General features: G+C 36.5%; 1 protein-coding gene across 2 annotated transcripts in view; it reads left to right on the forward strand.

The window, feature by feature from the left end:
• The window catches only part of FAR1 (fatty acyl-CoA reductase 1), a 73,808-nt gene extending 59,679 nt beyond the window's left edge, over nt 1–14,129 (forward strand). For both annotated transcript variants that reach the window (XM_060018538.1, XM_060018537.1), the window contains 3 exons: nt 5,361–5,490; nt 7,872–7,999; nt 10,315–14,129. In XM_060018538.1, the coding sequence (XP_059874521.1) occupies nt 5,361–5,490; nt 7,872–7,999; nt 10,315–10,477 (421 nt within the window). In that variant the 3' untranslated portion in view covers nt 10,478–14,129. The remainder of the gene's footprint in view (nt 1–5,360; nt 5,491–7,871; nt 8,000–10,314) is intronic.
• Nucleotides 14,130–21,418: the final 7,289 nt, after the last annotated feature.

Below are 21,418 nucleotides of genomic sequence, written 5' to 3' on the forward strand. Positions count from 1 at the left end.
TAGTCATTTTATTTCTTTCAGGATCTGGAATTCAGGAAGGAATCCACTGGGCAACTTTGTCTTAGAGGTCTTTCATGTGATTATGGTCAGATGGAGCTGAAAGGGGGGCGTGCAGTGGAACAGCTGGTATCACTGTCTCTTCATGTTGTGTCAGGATCTCTTCATAGAGTCTCTTTGCAAGGACCAGTGGTAGCCTTAGGGGAATTGGACTACTTACATGGCAACTGAAGGCTTCAAGGAAAAGTGCTTCAGCAGGCAAGGTGGAAGTTATGTGCATTTTCTGACCTACCTAAGGAAATCATGCAGCACTACTTCCACCTCATTCTTTTAGTCACAGGCGAGTCACAGATCCTCCAAGATTGAAGAAGAAGGGATATAGAGAATAGTCAAGATCATCTTGTAAATGAACGGGTGAGATGAAAGGTATTGTTGCAGCCATTTTTGGAAAGTGCAGTCTGCTATAGTCAGGCCTCTGGTGCAAACAATTCATATTCCTCCTACATGGAAAATACTCTTGCCTTTTCCCCCCAAAACCTCTCTGACATCAGCTTGAAGCCAGTGTGGTCAGCGAAATCTGGTAAATTGTGGATGAAGCTCTTTAGGAGTGTTTTTTCAGGTATAGTTCCTCAAGTGTTAATCTGAAAACCTGTGAACTAAAGTGACAGGTTACCTGCTGCCCGTCCACCCAACATATAATAGTGAGACAAGCATAGGAAATACTTTAGACAGTCTTGTTCAAAAGAGAGAAAAAGAGAGGCATGCAGCAATCAGTGGTCCATAACAGTTCTGCATTCCAGCAGGGTCCCGTTTGATGATTTCTTAGTTAGGGCTCATTCCCACTCCCTGGTTGTTTTCTGAGGCTTTTGGCTCTCCCCTCTGAGTCATCCTTCTTTTCCCATAAAAAAAATGGCCTGTGTTTGCAACTGAACAGCCTTCGTACCCTACTTCCTGCCTGTAAAAAGTTAGGAATCTTCAGGGCAGGGATTGGCAAACTTTCTGTAAAGGGCCATATAGTAAATATTTTAGCCTTTGTGAGCCATGGATTCTGTTGTAACTACTTAACTCTGCTGTTAAATGTAGCTTCCACCTTGTAACTACTCAATTCTGCAGCCTTAGGCAATATGTAAATGAATAAGCATGACTGTGTTCCAATCAGACTTTATTTACAAAAACAGGTGGATTTGGCCCCTAAGCTCTGGTTTGCTGGCCCTTGATCCAGAGGCCTCTTTTCATTTGGTACTGTCTCTGTCCTTTTAAGTGTAAACTCATAGGATTCCTTTTAAAACTGTGTGGGTTTCCCTTGTATCTATTTTAAAACAATCCACTCCATTAGACCAAAGCCCACATATCTTTTTGAGACATAACCTTCTCTATCTTGGGTTCCTTATGAGGTTACTGTGGGATAACACCCTTGAATCTTAGATCCTTAGACTCTTACATCCTGCCTCTTAAACAATAGAGCTTATGTAAGACATGTCTTTAACATCTAGAGTGAAACTTTTGTTTGTCTGAAAGGTTCTATGAAGTATACTACCTTAAATCTTTCTGCGGTCCTAACAAAGAATCTTATATTTACATTCTGGATTTGATCTATCCCCAGAAGTTGTTTCTTAAAGAATTCCTGGCTGGAAATTTACATTCCTTCCAAGTTGCACCCAAACAGATAGTTCATTTTTTAAGATCATCTTTGAGGAAATCTTAGCTAGGTCATCGAGTTTATTAGATACATTTTCCATGTGACCACAGGTGACAATTTTGTTCTTTTAACTTCCAACATTATTGTCCTCACTTACCTTGAAACTCTCACCAACAGTTTCCTTAGAGCCCTTTTATTTTTTCCACTAACACTCTTGGTCCTTCCAGGTTTTAGCAGTGGTTTCCAGGGCCTTCCAGTTTCTGTCTGCCCCCTAATCCTAAAGTCAGTACTGCATGTTTAGATTCTTATTATAGCAGTCCCTCACTCCCAGTACTGATATCTGTTCCCATTATTTGTGCTGCATAACAAATCTTTCAGTTCCCATTATTTGTGCTGCATAGCAAATCTTTCAAATTTATTATCTTTCTTTTTTTAAAAAATTGAGATCTAATTGACATCAAACTTAGTATCTTAAAACAGTAATCATTTCATTTATTGCTCATGATTTCTGTGGGTCAGAAATTCTAGAAGCCTTTGATGGGGTGGTTTTTTCTCAGGATCTTTCAAGTGGTTGCAGTCATAGGGGCTGGAGCAGGTACACTGTAGGAATGGTAAAGGAGAGAAAGGGTACAGAGCAGCTGGGTGGCCAGGCATCTTTCTCTCTTCATATAGTCTCAGAGCCTTTCAATGTGGTCTCTACACGTGGACTAATTTGGGCCTCCTCACAGCCTGGCAGCCTCAGGGGGAGTTGGACAGCATACATGACCTCTGAAGGCTTCAAGGGTGAGTATTCCAGTGAGCAAGGCAGAAAGCTACATCACTTTTTCTTACCTCCCCACGGAAGTCACACAGTGTCACTTCCTCCTCATTCTTTTTGTATAAGTTACCTTCACCTCTTAATAGGGCGATAATTAAGGTGATATTATAGGTGAACATGTAAGATGGGAGATAATATTTGCAGCCACCTTTGGAAATTAAAATTTGCTACCAATAGGAAACATCAAATAAAGAATCTTCTTACATGAGGTTTGTCCTGTACAAGGCTTCCTAAGTATCAAAGCAGGAATGCTTTGGGAGCCTATACTGTAAAAGCAACAAGAGACATAAAGGTTTTTTATTAGGCAATATTATAAATGTTAAATATAAATATAGCAAATTTATATTAATTTATATGTAATATAAATTACATATTTACAAATATAAATATGTAGTTTATATTAATTTGTTCAGATATTTACTGAGCAAGGTACTGGCCTCTATACCTTATATTGGGGCCTTAATATAATGCCTAGTTCTGCATTAAACTAATGTCAGTCATGTCATTCGTGATGTCCAGTTTACTCATTTACATTATTCTGAGTACCAGCTAGATAAAAATCTGACTTACTCTATATCTTGACATAATTTAAAAAGTATACACATCATATGGATTCCTGGTTAATAGTCACTGGGGACTAAGATGCATGATATTATCACATGTAGAAGCAGTATAAATTATTTACTCTAGCTCTTGAAATGTAGTAGATATTTCATCACTCTTAAAATGGTATTTAAAAAAAATGTTTCCATTGTCTTGTTTTTTTTTTGATTATTTAGCTTAACTTTCTCCAGCTTAACTTCTCTGAATATGATATTTTTTTATCTTTGTGATTCTCAGTGGAGGACAATTTTGCCTCCCTCAAGGGACATTGGACAATTTTTGGAGATGTTTTCAGTTATCACAACTGGGGGATGGGTGCTACTAGCATCTAGTGAGTAGAGACCAGGGATGCTGCCGAGCATCTTACAGTGCACAGGACAGCCCCCTACCACAAATAATTATCTGCCCTAAAATGTCTATAGTGCTGAGGTTGAGGAACCCTGGACTAGATGACCATTAAGATCTTGCCTGCCTCTAAAAGATTGTGATTATTTTTTACAGGTTGCTGTAATAAAGAATAAATACTCAGAACATACATGGCAGTGTAGTCCCAGGCATCTGCTCTTACAGCATGTTTAACCAAAGATTGATGGTGCAAAGCTTTAAGTTTCTTTTTATCCCCCATAGTATTCAATCCAGAGTTTTATTGCTTGATAAGTATTCTGTGAACTTCACACATATATGACCTTTCAGATTTCCTTCTCCCCCTCCAATTTTTTATTGTCATTATGGCTGAATCAGTGATTGGTTTTAGGGTAATTCTGTCACTTGAATGAATCTGAAAATAAGACTAGGTGAGAATTGTCAGTGAAAAAGGAGTTAGGAAGAAAAACTTTTTAGTAAGATGTATGTTGGAAAATCACATTAACTAAATATGTGTATATGTGTGATTCAAGTGTACTATACTGGCTGTGATAGTGGGTGTTAATTACAAATCTGTTAAATCTTTTTGTTGTTTTTTAGAAAAAAATTGCCTAATCGCTTTTCTAAAAGCAGCATGAATTGTTTTTTTTTCCCTTCAAGTACTTTCTATTTGAACTATTCCTGTCCACATTTAGCCTTTGATGCTCAATAATTCTTTTTGTGTTTAATGGAGGTTTTATTTTGGAATTGCTTCCTTGCATGAAGTACAGTTTTTCTTTACATAGTCCATGTTGCCTCATTTTCTTTCAGTATTCTGGATTTAGGGTTTCTTTCTAAATGTATATGTCATCAGAATTTCTTAGCTAATGTTACTGTTTTGATTTCCCCCCCCATTTCTAATGTTCTCATTTTCTCCTATTTCCCCTGTTTCTGAAGCCCATAATTTTGGGACTTCTAAACTGCATATAATGCTATTACTTATTGTGGGACTATAAATAGAATTCTTTTAAAGTATTACTTCACACGTAATTTTTCTGTTTACCAGAGGTTAGGAATTTTTGGTGTGTGTTTTGTTTCAAAAAGTTCTTTCTTCCGTTCCTCTACTTATCATAGGTAATTATTATTGTATAGATGTTGCTTTTCTGGTTAGTGTTACGATATCAATGACTTATGGTGAGCCATGATATATAAAATGACAAATTTAAAGATTAAAGCCCTTCACACTTCTAAAAAGAAACAAAAAAAGTATCGAACTCCCTTGTTTCCATAAGGATGGATATTGGGGACTTGGGAAGGTGAGTGAATATCTTGAATATCTTGAATATTTTTTTCAGAAAGCTGTCAACATGAGTCATTGATTTCATGGCACGTCCAGACAATCACGGAACCCGTTAGTGTTCAAGAGAAAGTTATTTAAAATATATAGAGAGAGTTGACTAAATGGCAAATGAATATTTCTGTATACTTTGCTTCCATGAAGAGTTGAGATTATAATGGAACAGTATGTTATGAATTCACAGATAATCTTAGTAAAATGCAGCTGAACTAAAATGTGGCTTAAGGAACAAAAAGGAAAGGAATACTAATTGAATCCATTTATTTGCTTAGTATTGTATGTAGAAAATTTGAGCTTGAAGTATTGCATTTCCTTTGAAAATTAATTTCATATATCAGCAGAACTCTCTTTAGGCATTTACTGCTGCTTAAATTCAATTACTGCTGCTTAAACTTACTGCTGCTGTATTAAATTCATTTTGGATTTATAGAATGTTCTTCTAAGATGCAGAAATATTCTTATTTCCTGGTGGTTTGGTACACTTATTGAATTACGTGTTACAATTTTATTGTTAATGTCTCAAAATAGAAACTGTTTCCCTGGGTGGTGATGAGATTTTTCCCTATCTATGCAAATTATGAATCTCAATTTTTCTTATAATACAGGATGATGAAGACAATAACTCGTCTTCACAAAGCTATGGTGTTTCTTGAATATTTCACAAGTAATTCTTGGGTTTGGAATACTGACAATGTCAATATGTTAATGAATCAACTAAACCCGGAAGATAAAAAGGCAAGTAATTTCTGTTTTATATTAGAAAACAAGTAGCATACTAATTAGAGTATGCTAATTAGCAACCTGAGAAATAATTGAGTATTTCCCCCAACCATTATACAATAAGAAATTTGATCTATTTATATTCTCCCATTAAAGCTTCAGTCATAATTGGTGGTGATAAAGTTGCTTTATCCTAGAATTTATAATGTAAGTATGAGAGTAGCAGAGGTATTTTCAAAGCATGATTGACATGTTGATTCTCTTTTTCTCTTTAATGCCAGATTCAAAGAGAATTTTGAATTCTTTATGCATTTTCCCCCCAAACACTCTGTTTTCTTTAAGTTTTAAGGAAAACCTCTCAGAAATTGCTTTTGTATACTCTTTTACTTTTTGCCATTCCACATTTTGCTCTCTGTTAGTTTGAGACTAAACTCTGTATTTTCTTTTTAAGGTTACCTTAGATATTTGAACATGCATACTTAACAAAGTCTAAATTGAGCAATTTCTATAGCCTCTTCCTTAATAATATTTAGGACCATAAAATGTTTTAGCTCTGATTACCATCCTCATTAACTTATATGGTTATATGTTACTTTAGTTCTCTACTTAAACCTCATAATTAGAAATGATTATTTTGTTCAGTTTTACTGAGATTTAACTATATATTTACTAGAGTCTTTGCTATAAGATCTTCTCTTTAGGGTTATTTTTTTTTCTGCTTGAAATATATCCAGAATATGAGAATATGTTTGAGTAGCAGGTATGTTGGTAGTGAATTCTCAGTTTGTGATTATGTTACATGATTTCAGCACATTAAAGACAACTTTCTTTTTATATTTGTCTTATTTTCTTAGTGTTGAAAAGCCAGTCTAATTTGCGGCTGCTTTACAGTATCCTTTCTTAATTTAGCAAGGTCTAATATAATATTGATACTTCTACCTTTTCTTGGATAATGCAAAGGGTAACACCTATCTGCTATGTTGTTATGTTTTTTAATTCTGTATTTGTTATGTGCCTCACAATCATTCCTATTGTAGTCTAGTCAATTAGTATTCATATAGGTTTACTGGCATAATTGTCCTTTTACTGCTCTTATTTCTTCCTCCATCGTCCATCCTCCTCTAATGATTCCAGACTTCAATCTGGAATCATTTTCATTCTGCCTGAAGAGTACCCATTAGTATACTTCTTCTAGTGTGTGTCTTCTATTGATGTCAGTTTGTATCCGTTTTTATTCTTCTGGGACTATTTTTATTTTTCAAAGATATTTATACTGGTATAGAATTCTATGTTAGCAGCTTTCTTTGAGCACTTGGAAGACATCTTCTCATAGTCTTTTGGCTTCTACTGCTTCTTTTCAGAAGTCAGTTGGTCAGACTAATGTTTCTTTGGAGGTAATCCACAGTGCCTTCTCTGGTTTTTAAAAAAATTTTTTCTTTGACTTTCAGCAGTTTTACTCTAATATGTGTAGATATATGTGTGTATATGTGGTATATGTGTGTTTTGAATCTTTGGCTTGGTCTCTCACCATTTTTGGAAAATTTCCAGCCATTGTCTTTTCAGATACTCCTTCTGTTCTATTCTTTTTCACTCTTCCTATGGGAATACAGTTGCACATATGTGTGGCCTTCTCATAATATCTCATGTCTTAAGTCAAGTCTCCATTTCAGTGCACTGGTACTTTAGTGATTTATTTATGGTAGCTTTTTTATTTTTGGTCTAGAACTTGCTATTTTCAGAAATAATGGTAAATTAAATTGTGAATAATTTATTACACCAAAAAAATTACCTGATTGTGTGTGGAGGAGCACTGAGCAGTGTATAGCCCTCTTATTTTGTCATGAAATAGCATTTTTGTAAGGCTTTCTTTTTCAGATTTATCTACCCTTTTCATCAAATGGCCTACTTAAAGTTATCTAAATTCCTAAGCCAGCTTTCATAACATATTCTGTCTCTTGATGTCAATACTGTTTCTCTAGGAAAATTAATCTGTGTGGTATGCAGGATGTTCAAAAAGAAGAGATAGAGTAGACAGAAGGAAACTGGAAACAGGTGTATTGTTACATGTATAAAAGGAATACTTAGGTCTATTTGGACAATGGGATTTTGTCGGTTTATTTATTTATTTTTAATGGTGCAGGCTTCTTTCTTCTTCATGTACTCCTCTTTAAAAGCTGACATGAGTTTTTAGATTATCTTCTCAAATGTTTCTTTGTTTAATGGACGATATGAAATAAGAACTTTTTTGTGAATAGCAGTAACATTTAAACAATTAATACAGTAAATGTTTTGTAATCATGTCATGTGGAATTAGCCTTTAGAAAAAGTGTGAATTTTTGACTGGTTGTGAAAAAAATTATCCAAGAAAGTAACCAATAATTTTTTTGTTTATGTAGACTTTTAATATTGATGTACGACAGTTACATTGGGCAGAATATATAGAGAACTACTGTATGGGAACTAAGAAATATGTATTGAATGAAGAAATGTCTGGCCTCCCTGCAGCTAGAAAACATCTGAACAAGTACGTTTTTATATGGGTTTGATTTCATCTTGTCTTCCTTATGAAATATTACAATTTTTTCTAAGCTGATAAATTGAGATACTGCTAATAACATATTGTATCAATATTTAAGAAAAGTGGTTGCCTTTGAGCTGTAACTATGGTAGTATTAATTTAGCCTATGATTGTGGAACCTTACTATTTTCATCAGCTTATACTGTCCATTAGTAATAAAGTCAGGTGGAATTTAGTTTTAAATATCACTTTAATCTTCCCTTAATGCTAGTGAAGGAAGAAGTAAAGATATTAGGAGAAAATAAAAATATATTTTAAACTGGAGGTAATGTAAAGTTTCTTTTACCCTATTTAAATACATCTTTAGAAGAGGAAAAGAGGTATAATAATACATTATTCACTATAGAATTTTTTTCCTTGTTTATAAAATAGTTGTAATTATTCTCTTAGTCTCTTATAAAAGTAATACATACTAATTGTTAAAAAAAAAAAACCTCAGAAAATAGAAAAGGAAAAATTACTATTAATCCATTATTCAGAGATGCAGTTAGTTTTAATAGTAGTCTCTTTTATTCATAGTAATTTTTGTGTGTGTGTGTGGTACGTGGGCCTCTCACTGTTGTGGCCTCTCCCGTTGCGGAGCACAGGCTCCGGATGCGCAGGCTCAGCGGCCATGGCTCACGGGCCCAGCCGCTCCGCGGCATGTGGGATCTTCCCAGACCGGGGCACGAACCCGTGTCCCCTGCATTGGCAGGCGGACTTCTCAACCACTGCGCCACCAGGGAAGCCCCCATAGTAATTTTTTAATACAAGTTTTATAACAGTTTTCAAAAGTTTCACATTATTATTCTTGTGTTTTCAACTCTTTGAGAATTTGTAGGGCAGCTAGTTGTATAGATGAGGAAATGGAGACTTAAGAAAATTGTGTTTGACAAGGTCGTATTGTATTAAGTGGCAGGGCAAACTAGAATACTGATCTTTGACTCCTAATTCAAAGCTCTTTTGTCTACACCCATTGTTTGTGTGTTGTTTGGTTAACCCTTGAACAACATAGGTTTGAACTGCATGGGTCCATTTATTGATACATGTAGATTTTTTTCTACAAATACATACTATATTACTACACAATGTGGAGTTGGTTGAATTCACTGATGCAGAAACACGGGTAAGAAGGGCTGACTGTGAAGTTATACTTGGATTGTTGGAGGGTCGATGCCCTAACCCCCACGTTGTTAAAGGATCAACTGTAGTCCTATATCTTTCACTGCCTGTTGAAGTTAATGGAATTTATGTAACAGTATTGCATATCTAAAGGATTTATATTCCTTTCTAACACCATTAAAAAACATCAAAAATGTTTTGAAACATGAGCAAGATAATGTGCATGTTGCTCTTTGAGAATAGGAGGGTCTTCCTATTTAGAGCAAGTGCCATGTTTCTTTCATGAATGAGGACTTGTCCAGTTGGCTTTTGATCCTGTGACTGAAGGAGTAAATTCACTTGTCTGACAACTTGTAAGCAGCTAAAGATGTCCAAAAAATGTTTATTTTGTCTGTAGGATGACGTATATGATGAATCTACCTTTTTAGATTAGATAGGAAGCTCCGAAGTGCAAGAGATATGTCTATTGTACCTACTAATGTACTTGCTGACTAGCACAGTATAGGGCATACAGAAGGATGCTAAATAATACTTGTTAAATAAATAAATTTGCATCCCAAATGTAGTTATAAAAAAACTTTGCATTATTCATTATTAATAGAGGTAATGCATTGTTTGATGGACTCTTGTCCAGAATGTGCACAGTCAGGTTTGTTTGATGTTTGCTAACTTTCTAATTTAAGGACTTCTAGTTAGTTTTTTTTTTTTAAATAGATTTGTTTATTTACTTTTGGCTGCGTTAGTTCTTAGTTGCTGCGAGCGGGCTTTCTCTAGTTGTGGAGAGCGGGGGCTACTCTTAATTGCGGTACACAGGCTTCTCATTGCGGTGGCTTCTCTTGCTGCGGAGTACTGGCTCTAGGTGCACGGGCTTCAGTAGTTGTGGCACACAGGCTCAGTAGTTGTGGCACATGGGCTTAGTTGCTCTGTGGCATGTGGGATCTTCCCAGACCAGGGCTCGAACCCATGTCCCCTGCATCGGCAGGTGGATTCTTAACCACTGTACCACCAGGGAAGTTGCTTCTAGTTAGTTTTTAAATAAGTTGCAGCTTAATATGGATTTGAATTTTGATTAGATTAAAACTGAGCATGAATTATCTGCTGTCCAACAATATTCTATTCTAGAAAATAGTATCCAGTACATTTCTTGATTTGCTTTTCAGGTTGAGGAACATACGTTACGGTTTCAATACTATCCTCGTGATCCTGATTTGGCGCATTTTTATCGCAAGATCACAAATGGCAAGAAACATCTGGTACTTTGTGGTTAGTCTGTGCTACAAGTTTCTGTCTTACTTCCGAGCATCCAGCACTATGAGATACTGAAGACAAGAATTTAGCATTAGAACATCTATGCATATGGTGGTCTAAATGCACAAAATGTAAAATGTACTTAAGTCATTTCACCTTTTGTCAAGACATTAAACCATCTTAACTCAGAGTGTGGAGTAAATTATGGAACGTTTTATGTAACATATGCTCATAAAAACCTAGTGAATACACTGTGGTATGCCAACTCAAATCTATAATAGCCACCAAAACCATGACTTAACATTTTGATCCCTGGGGAAAAGGGGTTGGGTGAGGATAGGAGTGGGGAAATAGGAACACTGACCAGTATAACTGTGCAATTCTGGAACATATTAATTAAAATATGCCTTAACATACAGTGATTTTCTAGTTATAATATTTAGTGCAGTGGAAAGCATTTATTTGGACAGGAATACTAGCTAAGTGGTAGATATTTGATTCTTCAGTGTTTGATTTTTTTCATCAGTTCAAGTGGGTTTTAGTTTTGTTAAAATTACAACCAAACTATTTTCACCTCATCCTGTAAGTTATTGAGTAGTCTCAGACATGAGAGACACGTTCTCATTTTTCTTTCTCTGATTAGAGGTCTGATGCATATCATTTTTCTATAAGCAGTCAGTTGCTTTCATAATCAGAAGGCTATATATTATTATAGAGGCCCTACTGGATCTAAATGAGTTTGAGAATCATGTCAACATATGCTATGTGTTTTTAGAAGGAAAATGAAAATTCAGTAAGACAGTTAGTATCAAAAAGAACAGGAATACATTTTTCTTGACCACATTATGACCAAATGAAAATCCGTTCTGTGACATTTTGTTCATATTTTGAAGCTGGATGATTACTTGAGACTTTGACAAGCAGGTGTGGGTGCAGGGAGGAATTCACCATACTTATGCTCTCTGCCCTTTATAAATTTTATTAATAGGACTTTAAAAGGCTTATACTGTCTTTCCAATGAAAACTAAAAGTACATTACTATGGAAGAATGTATTTGCAGGTAGTCATAGCATTAAGAAAATGTTCTCGTGTGTAAACACGTACTAATTTTTGACCTTGAGAGCTGAATTTCTTCCAGAAAAACAAAATAATACATAAAGTAATGTGTATAAAATTAAAGAACTTTATTTACATACCACATAAAGTAGCAAACTGTTGAATGAGTTTAAAGATATCATTTATTTTTTTCTGCATGTGGTTTTAGCTTTTAGAAAGGAATTCATTATAGAAACAAGTAATAGCAAGAAAATCGATGTATATTTTAATGATACATTATAATTCCCTTTAAATCTTAATAGGTAACTCTCCTTACTGTTATAACACATTTGCTTTAACATATCAGCATAACATGTTCTAATTTAGCTGATCAAGTTGTACTATATTTAAATCATTAACAATGTATCTTGAATATGTTTAATGAAGTCAGTTCACAATACAAAAAGTTACATAGAACTTTACATCTTAATTTTCTTCATCAATTTAAATGCAATGTATAAGAAATTTATTTTGTTATTGTGAAAAAACTAAATGTAAAGGAAACCACCTTCCTCCATGCAGGTGTATAATCTTGAAAAGGAAAATGCTTCCATGTTGAAGCCAGATTTTCTGTAGTAAACCTTTTAAAACATTATTTTAAAAGAAATATGTATATAAATATAAATACATATGTATTCTTTGCAATGATACTAAAGTCTCTGGTTTAGGACCATACCTTGTGTAAGGTGTGAGAGACCATGGCAGTGTCTAAAAATGGAATAAATGATGATGCCTTTGATTTGAAGTGGCCCACAAAGTTAACTATAGATGCTCTATACATTGAGTACTGCATCTCTCCAAATACATTTCCATAATGTGTTGAAAACATGCTAACATTTGTATGATTTTTACACATCTGCTGAATATACTTAGAATCAGATGAATTGTCTTTGTGTCTTGCAAAAGAATCAGGTACAACTTTGGCAGGTGTGTGAAGCACATGGAATGTGATGTCTCTGAACTCTGTCAGTTCTAGTCATTGTTCTTGTAATCTAACTTAAAGAAATGATAACTGGGAGGGTGCTGAGGCCACTGCATTAATTTTGTGTGTTTAGAATTCTTCTGTCAAAAGAAAGCTAATGAATAAATTAATATGTCATTCTGGAACTTAAAGTTCTAAAATTAGTATAAAAAGTATATAGGTTGTTAATCCTCACCAACTTGACTTTAAGCTTAACTCAAACAAAGATTTTGGAAATCATTTGTATTTATGTCATTTGCTAGATATGGTTTTTAGTTCTTTTCTGATTGTGTTTTACACACAAACTCAAATTTTAACAGGATAGCCTGTTAAATAAATCTAATATTTCATTTAACTCATTTGATAAAGCTGATTTTTAAACATTGGGTTTTTTCCCGCTATTCACCCTTGATTCTTATAATTCTAACATATGCATTTGTCAGTCGTGAAGTCATTATAACTGTATTTAAACTTGACTTGGCAACATTAATATGTTCAAAAACTCAACACAGAGAAGCATGGCAATACATTCTTTGACTTAAGGATGGTATAAAATAAATATTTTCTGAATCTGTGTAATAAAGCTTGGAAGCAGGGAGGAAAAATCTTCTCTCCCTTTTTTGTGCTTGTCTGTAGGAACTGTTTCAGGGTTTTTTGCTTTTTGTTTTAAATGTAAATCGATAGTCTTTTATAAGAAATAAATAGAAGCATTATTGGGTGCCTTTGTTTGTAAACCAAAAAGTAATAAATGAATCCCTATATTTCCATTATAGTATTTATTGTATTTTTACAATAATTGTCCTGAAAATTACTCATGGGGTAATGTGGTTAGGATTACGGGAAACAGTTCTCATTTATACTTCTTACCTTTTTAAAGGTGTACTCATTACTTTTTATATCCTAATTTTATTGAATTCTAAATCTCTTACACAGCATTTTAGGGGAAGCATATAGGCAGGATGAATACTTTTTGTTAAAGTATCATTTTTATTTATTAGCTGGAATGAGGTGGTTTTTCTAAAAACAGTGCCAGGGTGTCATTAGGCTCCAGCTCCTCTCCTCCACATTGAATGATATTATATTAATTTATAAGTACATTTGTTGTAATTTGTCTATTGAGTAAGTATAAGGAATCATTCATTAGTAATAGAGGGTAACTAAAAAAGGAGAGAGCTGATATCAGGCTGGGGTACAGGTGAATATAAATGTCCTTCCTAGCCAAGCTCTTCTAGGCTGACTCCAAGCTGTGACTTGAAAATATTAGCACTGACTTGCTCTATTTTGAGAAAAACTCCCTAATCTTTTGCATGAGAAGCTAGAGAAAGGAAGGTATACTGCATAACTTGATATAGAAATGTGTTAATTAAATTTACAGTCTCTGTGATAAAAGAAATATGAAATATTTTCTTATTGAATTAGTATTTTTATCTTGAGACATTTTCAAGTCATAGAATGAATGAATGCCTTTTTTTTTTATGATGGTACTCTCTTAGCATACATCTCTGCTACCCTTAAGATTCCTAAACAAATCATCTTTGTCATTTGAGCATATTTGTTAAATTATTCCTTTGATTTTTCTTTATTAAAGAAAATTTGAGTAACATTAAGTTTGACGTGCTCCTTTGCGAGTTGATGGCTGTAAGAATACATTTATAAAGAAAAATGTAAAGTGATAAATATGAGTTAAATATCTTTATGGTGGGCAAATAAGGCTATAATTGTCGTTTTCTTTCTTTTCTTTCTCCCTCTCTTTCCCTCCCTCCCTCCCTCCCTTCCTTTGTCACAGATCACATACAATACCTATACTTATATACAAGATGAAGAGAGGCAGGGACTTCCCTGGCAGTCCAGTGGTTAAGACTCCGCACTTCCAATGCAGGGATGCAGGGGGTGTGGGTTCAATCCCTGGTCAGGGAACTAAGATCCCACATGCTGTGTGGTGCAGCCAAGAAATTATAAAAAAAGATGAAGAGAGGCCGTGGAGATTTTTCCGAATTCATTAAAATATATAAGCGCACCTCATTATTCTCTTCAAAATATTTACTTTGAGATTCTCTCCTAGACATTTGACTTTGTTTTTTTATGGGGTTGAATTAGGTGTCCTCCAAAGATGCTTTGGAGGCAGAATTCCTTTATTTTCTGCTGTTATACAGAAAACCTAATTCTCTTTCTCTCTTTCTCTCTCACATATATCTGTGGAAAGCTTATCTTCAGTTTTTGAGAGCAAAGTGTAACTAGAAAGTGTTAGGTTGAAACACGTAAAAATGCTAATACTTGATGGTCTTTGAACTACAAAGATAATCTCGTATGACTCTACCCTAGTATTAGAGCTGCTTTTTTTGTTTTATTTTTTAACAAACACACCTGAACCTAAACATACAGATGAATGGATTTTATTTAAAAGTCATCCCAGGAGAATATATATTTATTTCATCAGTACTTAATTTTTTGACATATAATACCTACTTCTCTGCTTTATGTTACATCTTTCACAGGTTTGTCATTTTCCCGAACTGGGTTGTTGATTTCTGGTTGTTGAGAGGAAAACCAGCTCGCACCTTTTACACTGTAGAAATAACATTAGTGAACACTTGTTGAGCACTCACTATGTGCCAGACACTACTCTAAGCATTTTACATGTATTAACCTATTTGTGACTTACAGCAACCCTTTGAGAAGGGCACCTCTGTTACCCATGTTTTATAGGTGTGGTAACTAAGGTGTGTAACATTAGTAATTTATCCATGTTACACTGCTAGTGGCAGAGCCAAGGTTTGAACTCAAGTAAGTCTAGCTCAAAAGCCTGCTACACTTGTCCATGACACTATACTGTCTTTCACTATAGGAGCACGTGCTTCTGGACCATTTAGAGAGGTTCTCTTATATGCTCTTGGGTTAGGCACTGTGTTTTATATATTGCAATTATCTGTTTATCTGTCTGTATCACTCAACACATTCTAAACTTGTCAGTGGTTCAGATCGGAGTATGACCCACTACCTTTAGGGTTGTATGACTTAACATAGGTAAGTAAACATAGTTTTAATATAACATATAAAGAACAAAATACTAAAAGCACAAAGGAGTGATTTACTGCTTAGTGTTTCAGGGAGGAGCTCATACAGACATACAACAGTTGAATTGTGGTTTTAAGTCTCATTGGAAGAATGGTGGGAAAGGGAAGCATTCCAGGTATAGAGAAGGGCATGTGTAAAGGGAAGTGTGGGGAGCCATGAGGAAATATCTTGGTGCCAAAGGGGAGGATGACTAAGGGAAGATGAGGCTGGGGAGGCAATTGGGGGCCAACCAAGGGCCTTTATATGCTCAGAATTCACTATGGAATGTGGAATGGCTGTGGTCAAAAACACTCAGAAGGTCCTCCTAGCCAAAGCACACCAATTCCTATTAAATATGAATAGATTTTGGACTTCAGTGAACTGACCTATAACACTTATTTCCTGAATGAAATCAACTTAAGAGAAAAAATTCTACTTAAATAGTGACACTAAGTATTTTTGAGAATACAGGCCACACCAGTGTTTAAACAGCTGGTCTCTCTGTTTTTCAGTTTTCTGTGATTCTCAAAAGTATGATCCCAGACCAGCAGCATCAGCATCTGCATCACCTGGGAGCTCAATAGAAATGCAACTTTCAGATCCCATCCAGACTTACTGAATCAGAAACTGGGTGGGGCCCAGCAGCCTGTTCTGAGGTGGCCTCCAAGTGATCGTTACGCACACTAAAGTTGGAGAACTGCTGGTCTGAGTAGTCAGTCTTCGTGAGATACCAGCAAGGTCCAAGTAGAGTACATTCCTAGGACCTGGGACAAGGTCTGGAAAGTCCCACTTGAAACTAAAAATCAATATATAAAACATGACACAAAACACATAGTAATACATAGGAAATGGTCTGGCCTCACAGGAATAATGCCAAAACGTTCAAGAAGTTAGCCTTATGTGATAATTATGGGTGGTCTAGCTTTTTGACCCTTATACTTTCATATTTTCTACGTTTTCTGCAATGAGCCTGAGTTTTTTGTAAACTAAAGCAAAAGTTTTTATTTTACAGTAACAAATGAGGGTGTGTTTCCGGAATCTGGAAAAATAAGAAAAGACTTAAAAAAAAAAAAAAGTCCATTCATTCTGGGTTTTTAACTCCAGATCTTGAGATGGCATTTTTGTCTCATGGTTAGAGAACAACAACTTACTATGCTATGATAGCCTTTGAAATTGTCCAGGTCTTTGTTAGGTTTTTGGTAAACTTGGTAAGTATATTCATTTCTGTGCTTACTAGTTTCTTACTCAGTCTTTATCTGGTACTAAGCATGAGTGTATGTCCTTTCTGTGCAGCCAAGTTACCACAGTCCTCCAACTAGCTTACTTTCCCATTGTAATTCCCATTATAATGCTCATTTTATATATCAATTAATTGTGAGTTTATGGAGAGTCAGCTGTCATAGAGAGTGCTCAGCTCTTCATAGGTTGAGAAGGTGTTTCTGTCCTTAAAACTGGGTTCTAGAGCCTGTGCCATGGGAACCTCGCATAATTACCAAAGCATGCAGGCAGTTGAAAGTATTGCTAATTTTAGAATGTTTTACTTGAGAAAATCTGAAATGATTAGGGGGTTTGCCTTAAGCTATATGAAAACAGGATCTAACCCCATTAGATTGAAAATACCTGTTTACTTTGTTTACTTCATGCACTTGTGAGCTCTCCCATAGGGCAGGGCCTATTTCTTTAAGGAACCTGGCACATAGAAGTTACTCAATAAATGTCTCAGCTTAATTGATAATATGAAGTTTGTCCTTCCTTCTATCAGCCCCAGAATTGTTAAGCTTCCTTTTCCTATATAATACAAAATTACAATCAAGAATTTGCCAAGGGCTTCCCGGGTGGCACAGTGGTTGAGAATCTGCCTGCTAATGCAGGGGACACAGGTTCGAGCCCTGGTCTGGGAGGATCCCATATGCCGCGGAGCAGCTGGGCCCGTGAGCCACAACTACTGAGCCTGCGCGTCTGGAGCCTGTGCTCCGCAACAAGAGAGGCCGCGATAGTGAGAGGCCCGCGCACCACGATGAAGAGTGGCCCCAGCTTGCCACAACTAGAGAAAGCCCTCGCACTCGCACAGAAACGAAGACCCAACACAGCAAAAATAAATAAATTAATAAACTCCTACCCCCAACATCAAAAAAAAAAAAAAGAATTTGCCAAAAGGAATATAAAAGTTGACACCAATAATTTCATTTTTTTTCCTCACCTAGAGATGCTAACAAAAGACAATGCAAATGCTCCAAGTTACAAACTCCACAATTGACAAAGTTTAGTCTTTTATTCCATAAGCATTGATTGGCTCTTTGCTATCCACTAATGTAAAGTCATGCTATATACAATCTTCTGAATTCTTAGTAGATCATAAAGTACTAGTACTGCTGTCTGTACTACTTCTAGAGTTTTTCTTTATGAAGACACTTATCCAAAGAAATCTAGTTGTCTAGAATGAAGGGCACCTTGATTCCTGGTGTGTGGTGATTCCTAGTGGTGTGTGCTTTAGATCAGAAAATCTCTGGATAAGCTTTATGAATCTGCTTAGCTCAGTAGTGCGAAAGCAACTGGGAGGGTCGACTGTGCATGTAACATCTGGCAGCACAGTAGAATGGCCTGATGGCACATTTTTGACCTGGCTATATCATCTGCCTTCTTCCCCAGTATACCAGAATGATCTTGCAGGCCTAGGCCAATTTTTGAATTTTTTCCCTTTGACACGAGGTAATGTTCAGTACACTATATGAAATGCCCGCCCTGCTCTGACATCACTTCAACCCTCAATTTCCTCATTGTATAATTCCAGTATTGTTCAAACTTATACCATGTTATGAGCACCCTCCTACTTCTCGAATTGTCAGATGCACTTAACCTGCAAGCATATTGAATCCATAGACATCAATACTCTGCTTAACAGACCATAAAATTGTAGGTCATCGCAGAGCATAAGGACAAATTCTTCAAGAAATGTCAGTACTGGGATTCTGGAGTATCCCGAGATCCTCCTTGGCACTAGGCACACGTATTAGCGTAATCTCAAAAAGGCACACAGAACCATCCCCTAGGTTGGGCATCCTAGGAGGAATCCCTTTTGTCTGAAAAGAAAGCTTTTTTTTCTTAACACAGAAAAAATGCAAGGGGAAAACGTTGACTTTGAGGTGTTTTAAAACTCCAGCTCTGGGACTTCTTCACAAAGCCCAGGTAATGTACTAAAACCTAGCCTCATCTGTTTGAGAGTCACTACTGCTTGTTTGCCCACTCTGGTCCCATTGCTACTCTGCCTTTTGTCACATAGTTCTTGACAGTTCTCTCTCTGCTCTTGTCTTCCGCATTTCCCATTTGAAAACTCCCTTTCCAGCTGCAGTGAGTCTTCCAGAATTACTGACATTCTTCTTGCAGGGAGTTGGACTAATATTCCTTCTAGGAGGCTTAATTCCTATAAGGTACGCACACATGAAGGATTTGCTGTTTTAAAAAATAACTAAGCGGAATTCCCTGGCGCCCCAGTGGTTAAGACTCAGTGCTTTCACTACCGTGGCCTGGATTCGATCCCTGGTCAGGGAAGTAGGATCCCACAAGCCGCGTGGCACAGCCATGTTAATAATAATAATAAAAATAACTAAGCAGTTAAAGATTAGTGTCGAAAGGGATTCTCACAGATATTCTAATTGTTCTTGAGAATGAATACTCCATGTCTACTTTTCTAACATACTGTTCCATGGTAACTGGAGCACAAGTACATAGTCAGTTCTAAAATTAAAAAAAAAAATACAACAAAACTTCCGTAAGGGCAGAGAAGCAGAATTGTATAGTAGAAAAAGCATTAGTTTTGCTGTAAGACTAGGCATGAATCAACTGCCGCTTATGAGCTGTGTGACTATGAATGAGTCATTTAACCTCTCAGACTCAGTTTCCACTTTTGTAAAATACCTGCCCAGGAACGTGGTTGTAAGGATTAAATGATATAATGAATATAAAGTGTGTGTTACATAGTGTTCAGTAACTATTTCTTCAAAATCACCAAAAATGCCTAAGGAATAAAGCTATGGAATAATTATGGAATTAGTTATACTAATGCAACGCAATTTATATTCTCCAATTTTATACTATGATTTCCCCATTTCTGATATCACTTTTTTTTAAAGATTTTTTTAATGTGGGCCATTTTTTTAAAGTCTTCTTTTAAAATCTAAATTTATTTATTTTTGGCTGCGTTGGGTCTTTGTTGCTGTGCACGGGCTTTCTCTAGTTGCGGTGAGCGGGGGCTACTCTTCGTTGTGGTACACGGGCTTCTCATTGCAGTGGCTTCTCGTTGCGGAGCACAGGCTCTAGGCGTGCGGGTTCAGTAGTTGTGGCACGTGGGCTCAGAACTTGTGGCTCATGGGCTCTAGAGCGCAGGCTCAGTAGTTGTGGCACATGGGCTTAGTTGCCCCGCGGCATGTGGGATCGTCCCTGACCAGGGATCGAATCTGTGTCCCCTGCATTGGCAGGCGGATTCTTAACCACAGTGCCACCAGGGAAGTCCTCATTTTTTATTTGACACAATATTGCACACACAATATGAATTTGACACAATATTGCCCTCGCTTTTATGTTTTTGGTTTCTTGGCCCCGAGGCATGTGGGATCCTAGTCCCCTGACCAGGGATCAAACCCACACCCCCCTGCATTGGATGACAAAGTCTCAACCACTGGACCGCCAGGAAAGTCCCAGTTACCACTTTTTTTAATCATTAAGGAATACAAATTTTGAACATTTTGAATAAAAGTATAAGAAATCAGTTCTCTATACACCTTGCAGTGTTAATATTATTATCACTTTAATTGAGCACCCTTCTCCACTGTGGCTTTTCTGCAATCAACAGGACTTGCCCACTGGATAAAATGAGGATCCTTCAAAATTTCCTCATACGGGAACAGAAGTCCCACTTAGTCATTTCACCCGCGGGCACGTTGAGACAACTGGCCCTCTTTATCTGCCCTAATGATCTGTAGTCAACCCAATAGTTTGTCTTCTTGCTGAGATAGATTATAGCACATGACCTGGGCCTCATTTGTGTTCCAAGAATTCTTTGGGGAGTTTCCCTCCTCTTGCTTTTATTTAAAAGAGATAAAACAAACTTGAACTGCAAACTGTCAATTTTTTCTAATTGTTTATATAACTTGGCTGCTGGAGCATTTCGCATTCCATTAGCTCTGTAGTCCTCAATCCTGATCAGTGGCCTGTAATTAGGAAAAGACTTGAACTATCCAGAAGCCAATTCTTGAAATCATCCCACCCTCACACATACACATTTAAAATATTCGTTTTTGAACAAGGTTTCTTCCTCAGAATCAAAAATCTTCAGGAAATTTTCACTTACAACTAGAAATTGCAGGGTATGTGTATTTGTGTACTGTTAAATCACAGATTCTTAGCTCTAGATTTGATTCTTTGCTTTGCCAGGCATTCTGTACAGCTTTCTCAGTCTTCCTCATTTTCAAAGGAGAATGTACAGTGTTTCCACATCAGTTGTCAGGTTCCCCTCTTCCCCCTCCCACCCCTACCCTGGGTTTCAATTATTTTTTTTCCAAGATAAGTCTAGTTACTTTTTACTTTTTTCCTTGGTTAGAGCTTGCTGGTTATTTCATTTGAGTTTCTAATTCTGATTCACAGTCCTCACTTTAGAGGCACCCCGCCTCACCCTTTTCCCTCAAGAGGAAAGTTCCTCTGCTGAATGTTCTTTGCCCCTGCAGACCCACTCTATTCTCCACGCTGCTCTTTGCCACGTCAAGCTGACCTCTGTGGATGACACATTTGGGTTCCCTTGCCTTCTGGCTTCCAGTTGGGTTCAGCCTGTGAGAGGCACTGGCAGGAGTAGAGGACAAGAGGAGAGAAAGGATAGGGCTGTTTGCTCCTCAGTCATTCCCTCTGAGCTCTGA

The sequence above is a fragment of the Delphinus delphis genome, chromosome 8 (genome assembly GCF_949987515.2).
Source record: "Delphinus delphis chromosome 8, mDelDel1.2, whole genome shotgun sequence".
NCBI lineage: Eukaryota > Metazoa > Chordata > Mammalia > Artiodactyla > Delphinidae > Delphinus > Delphinus delphis.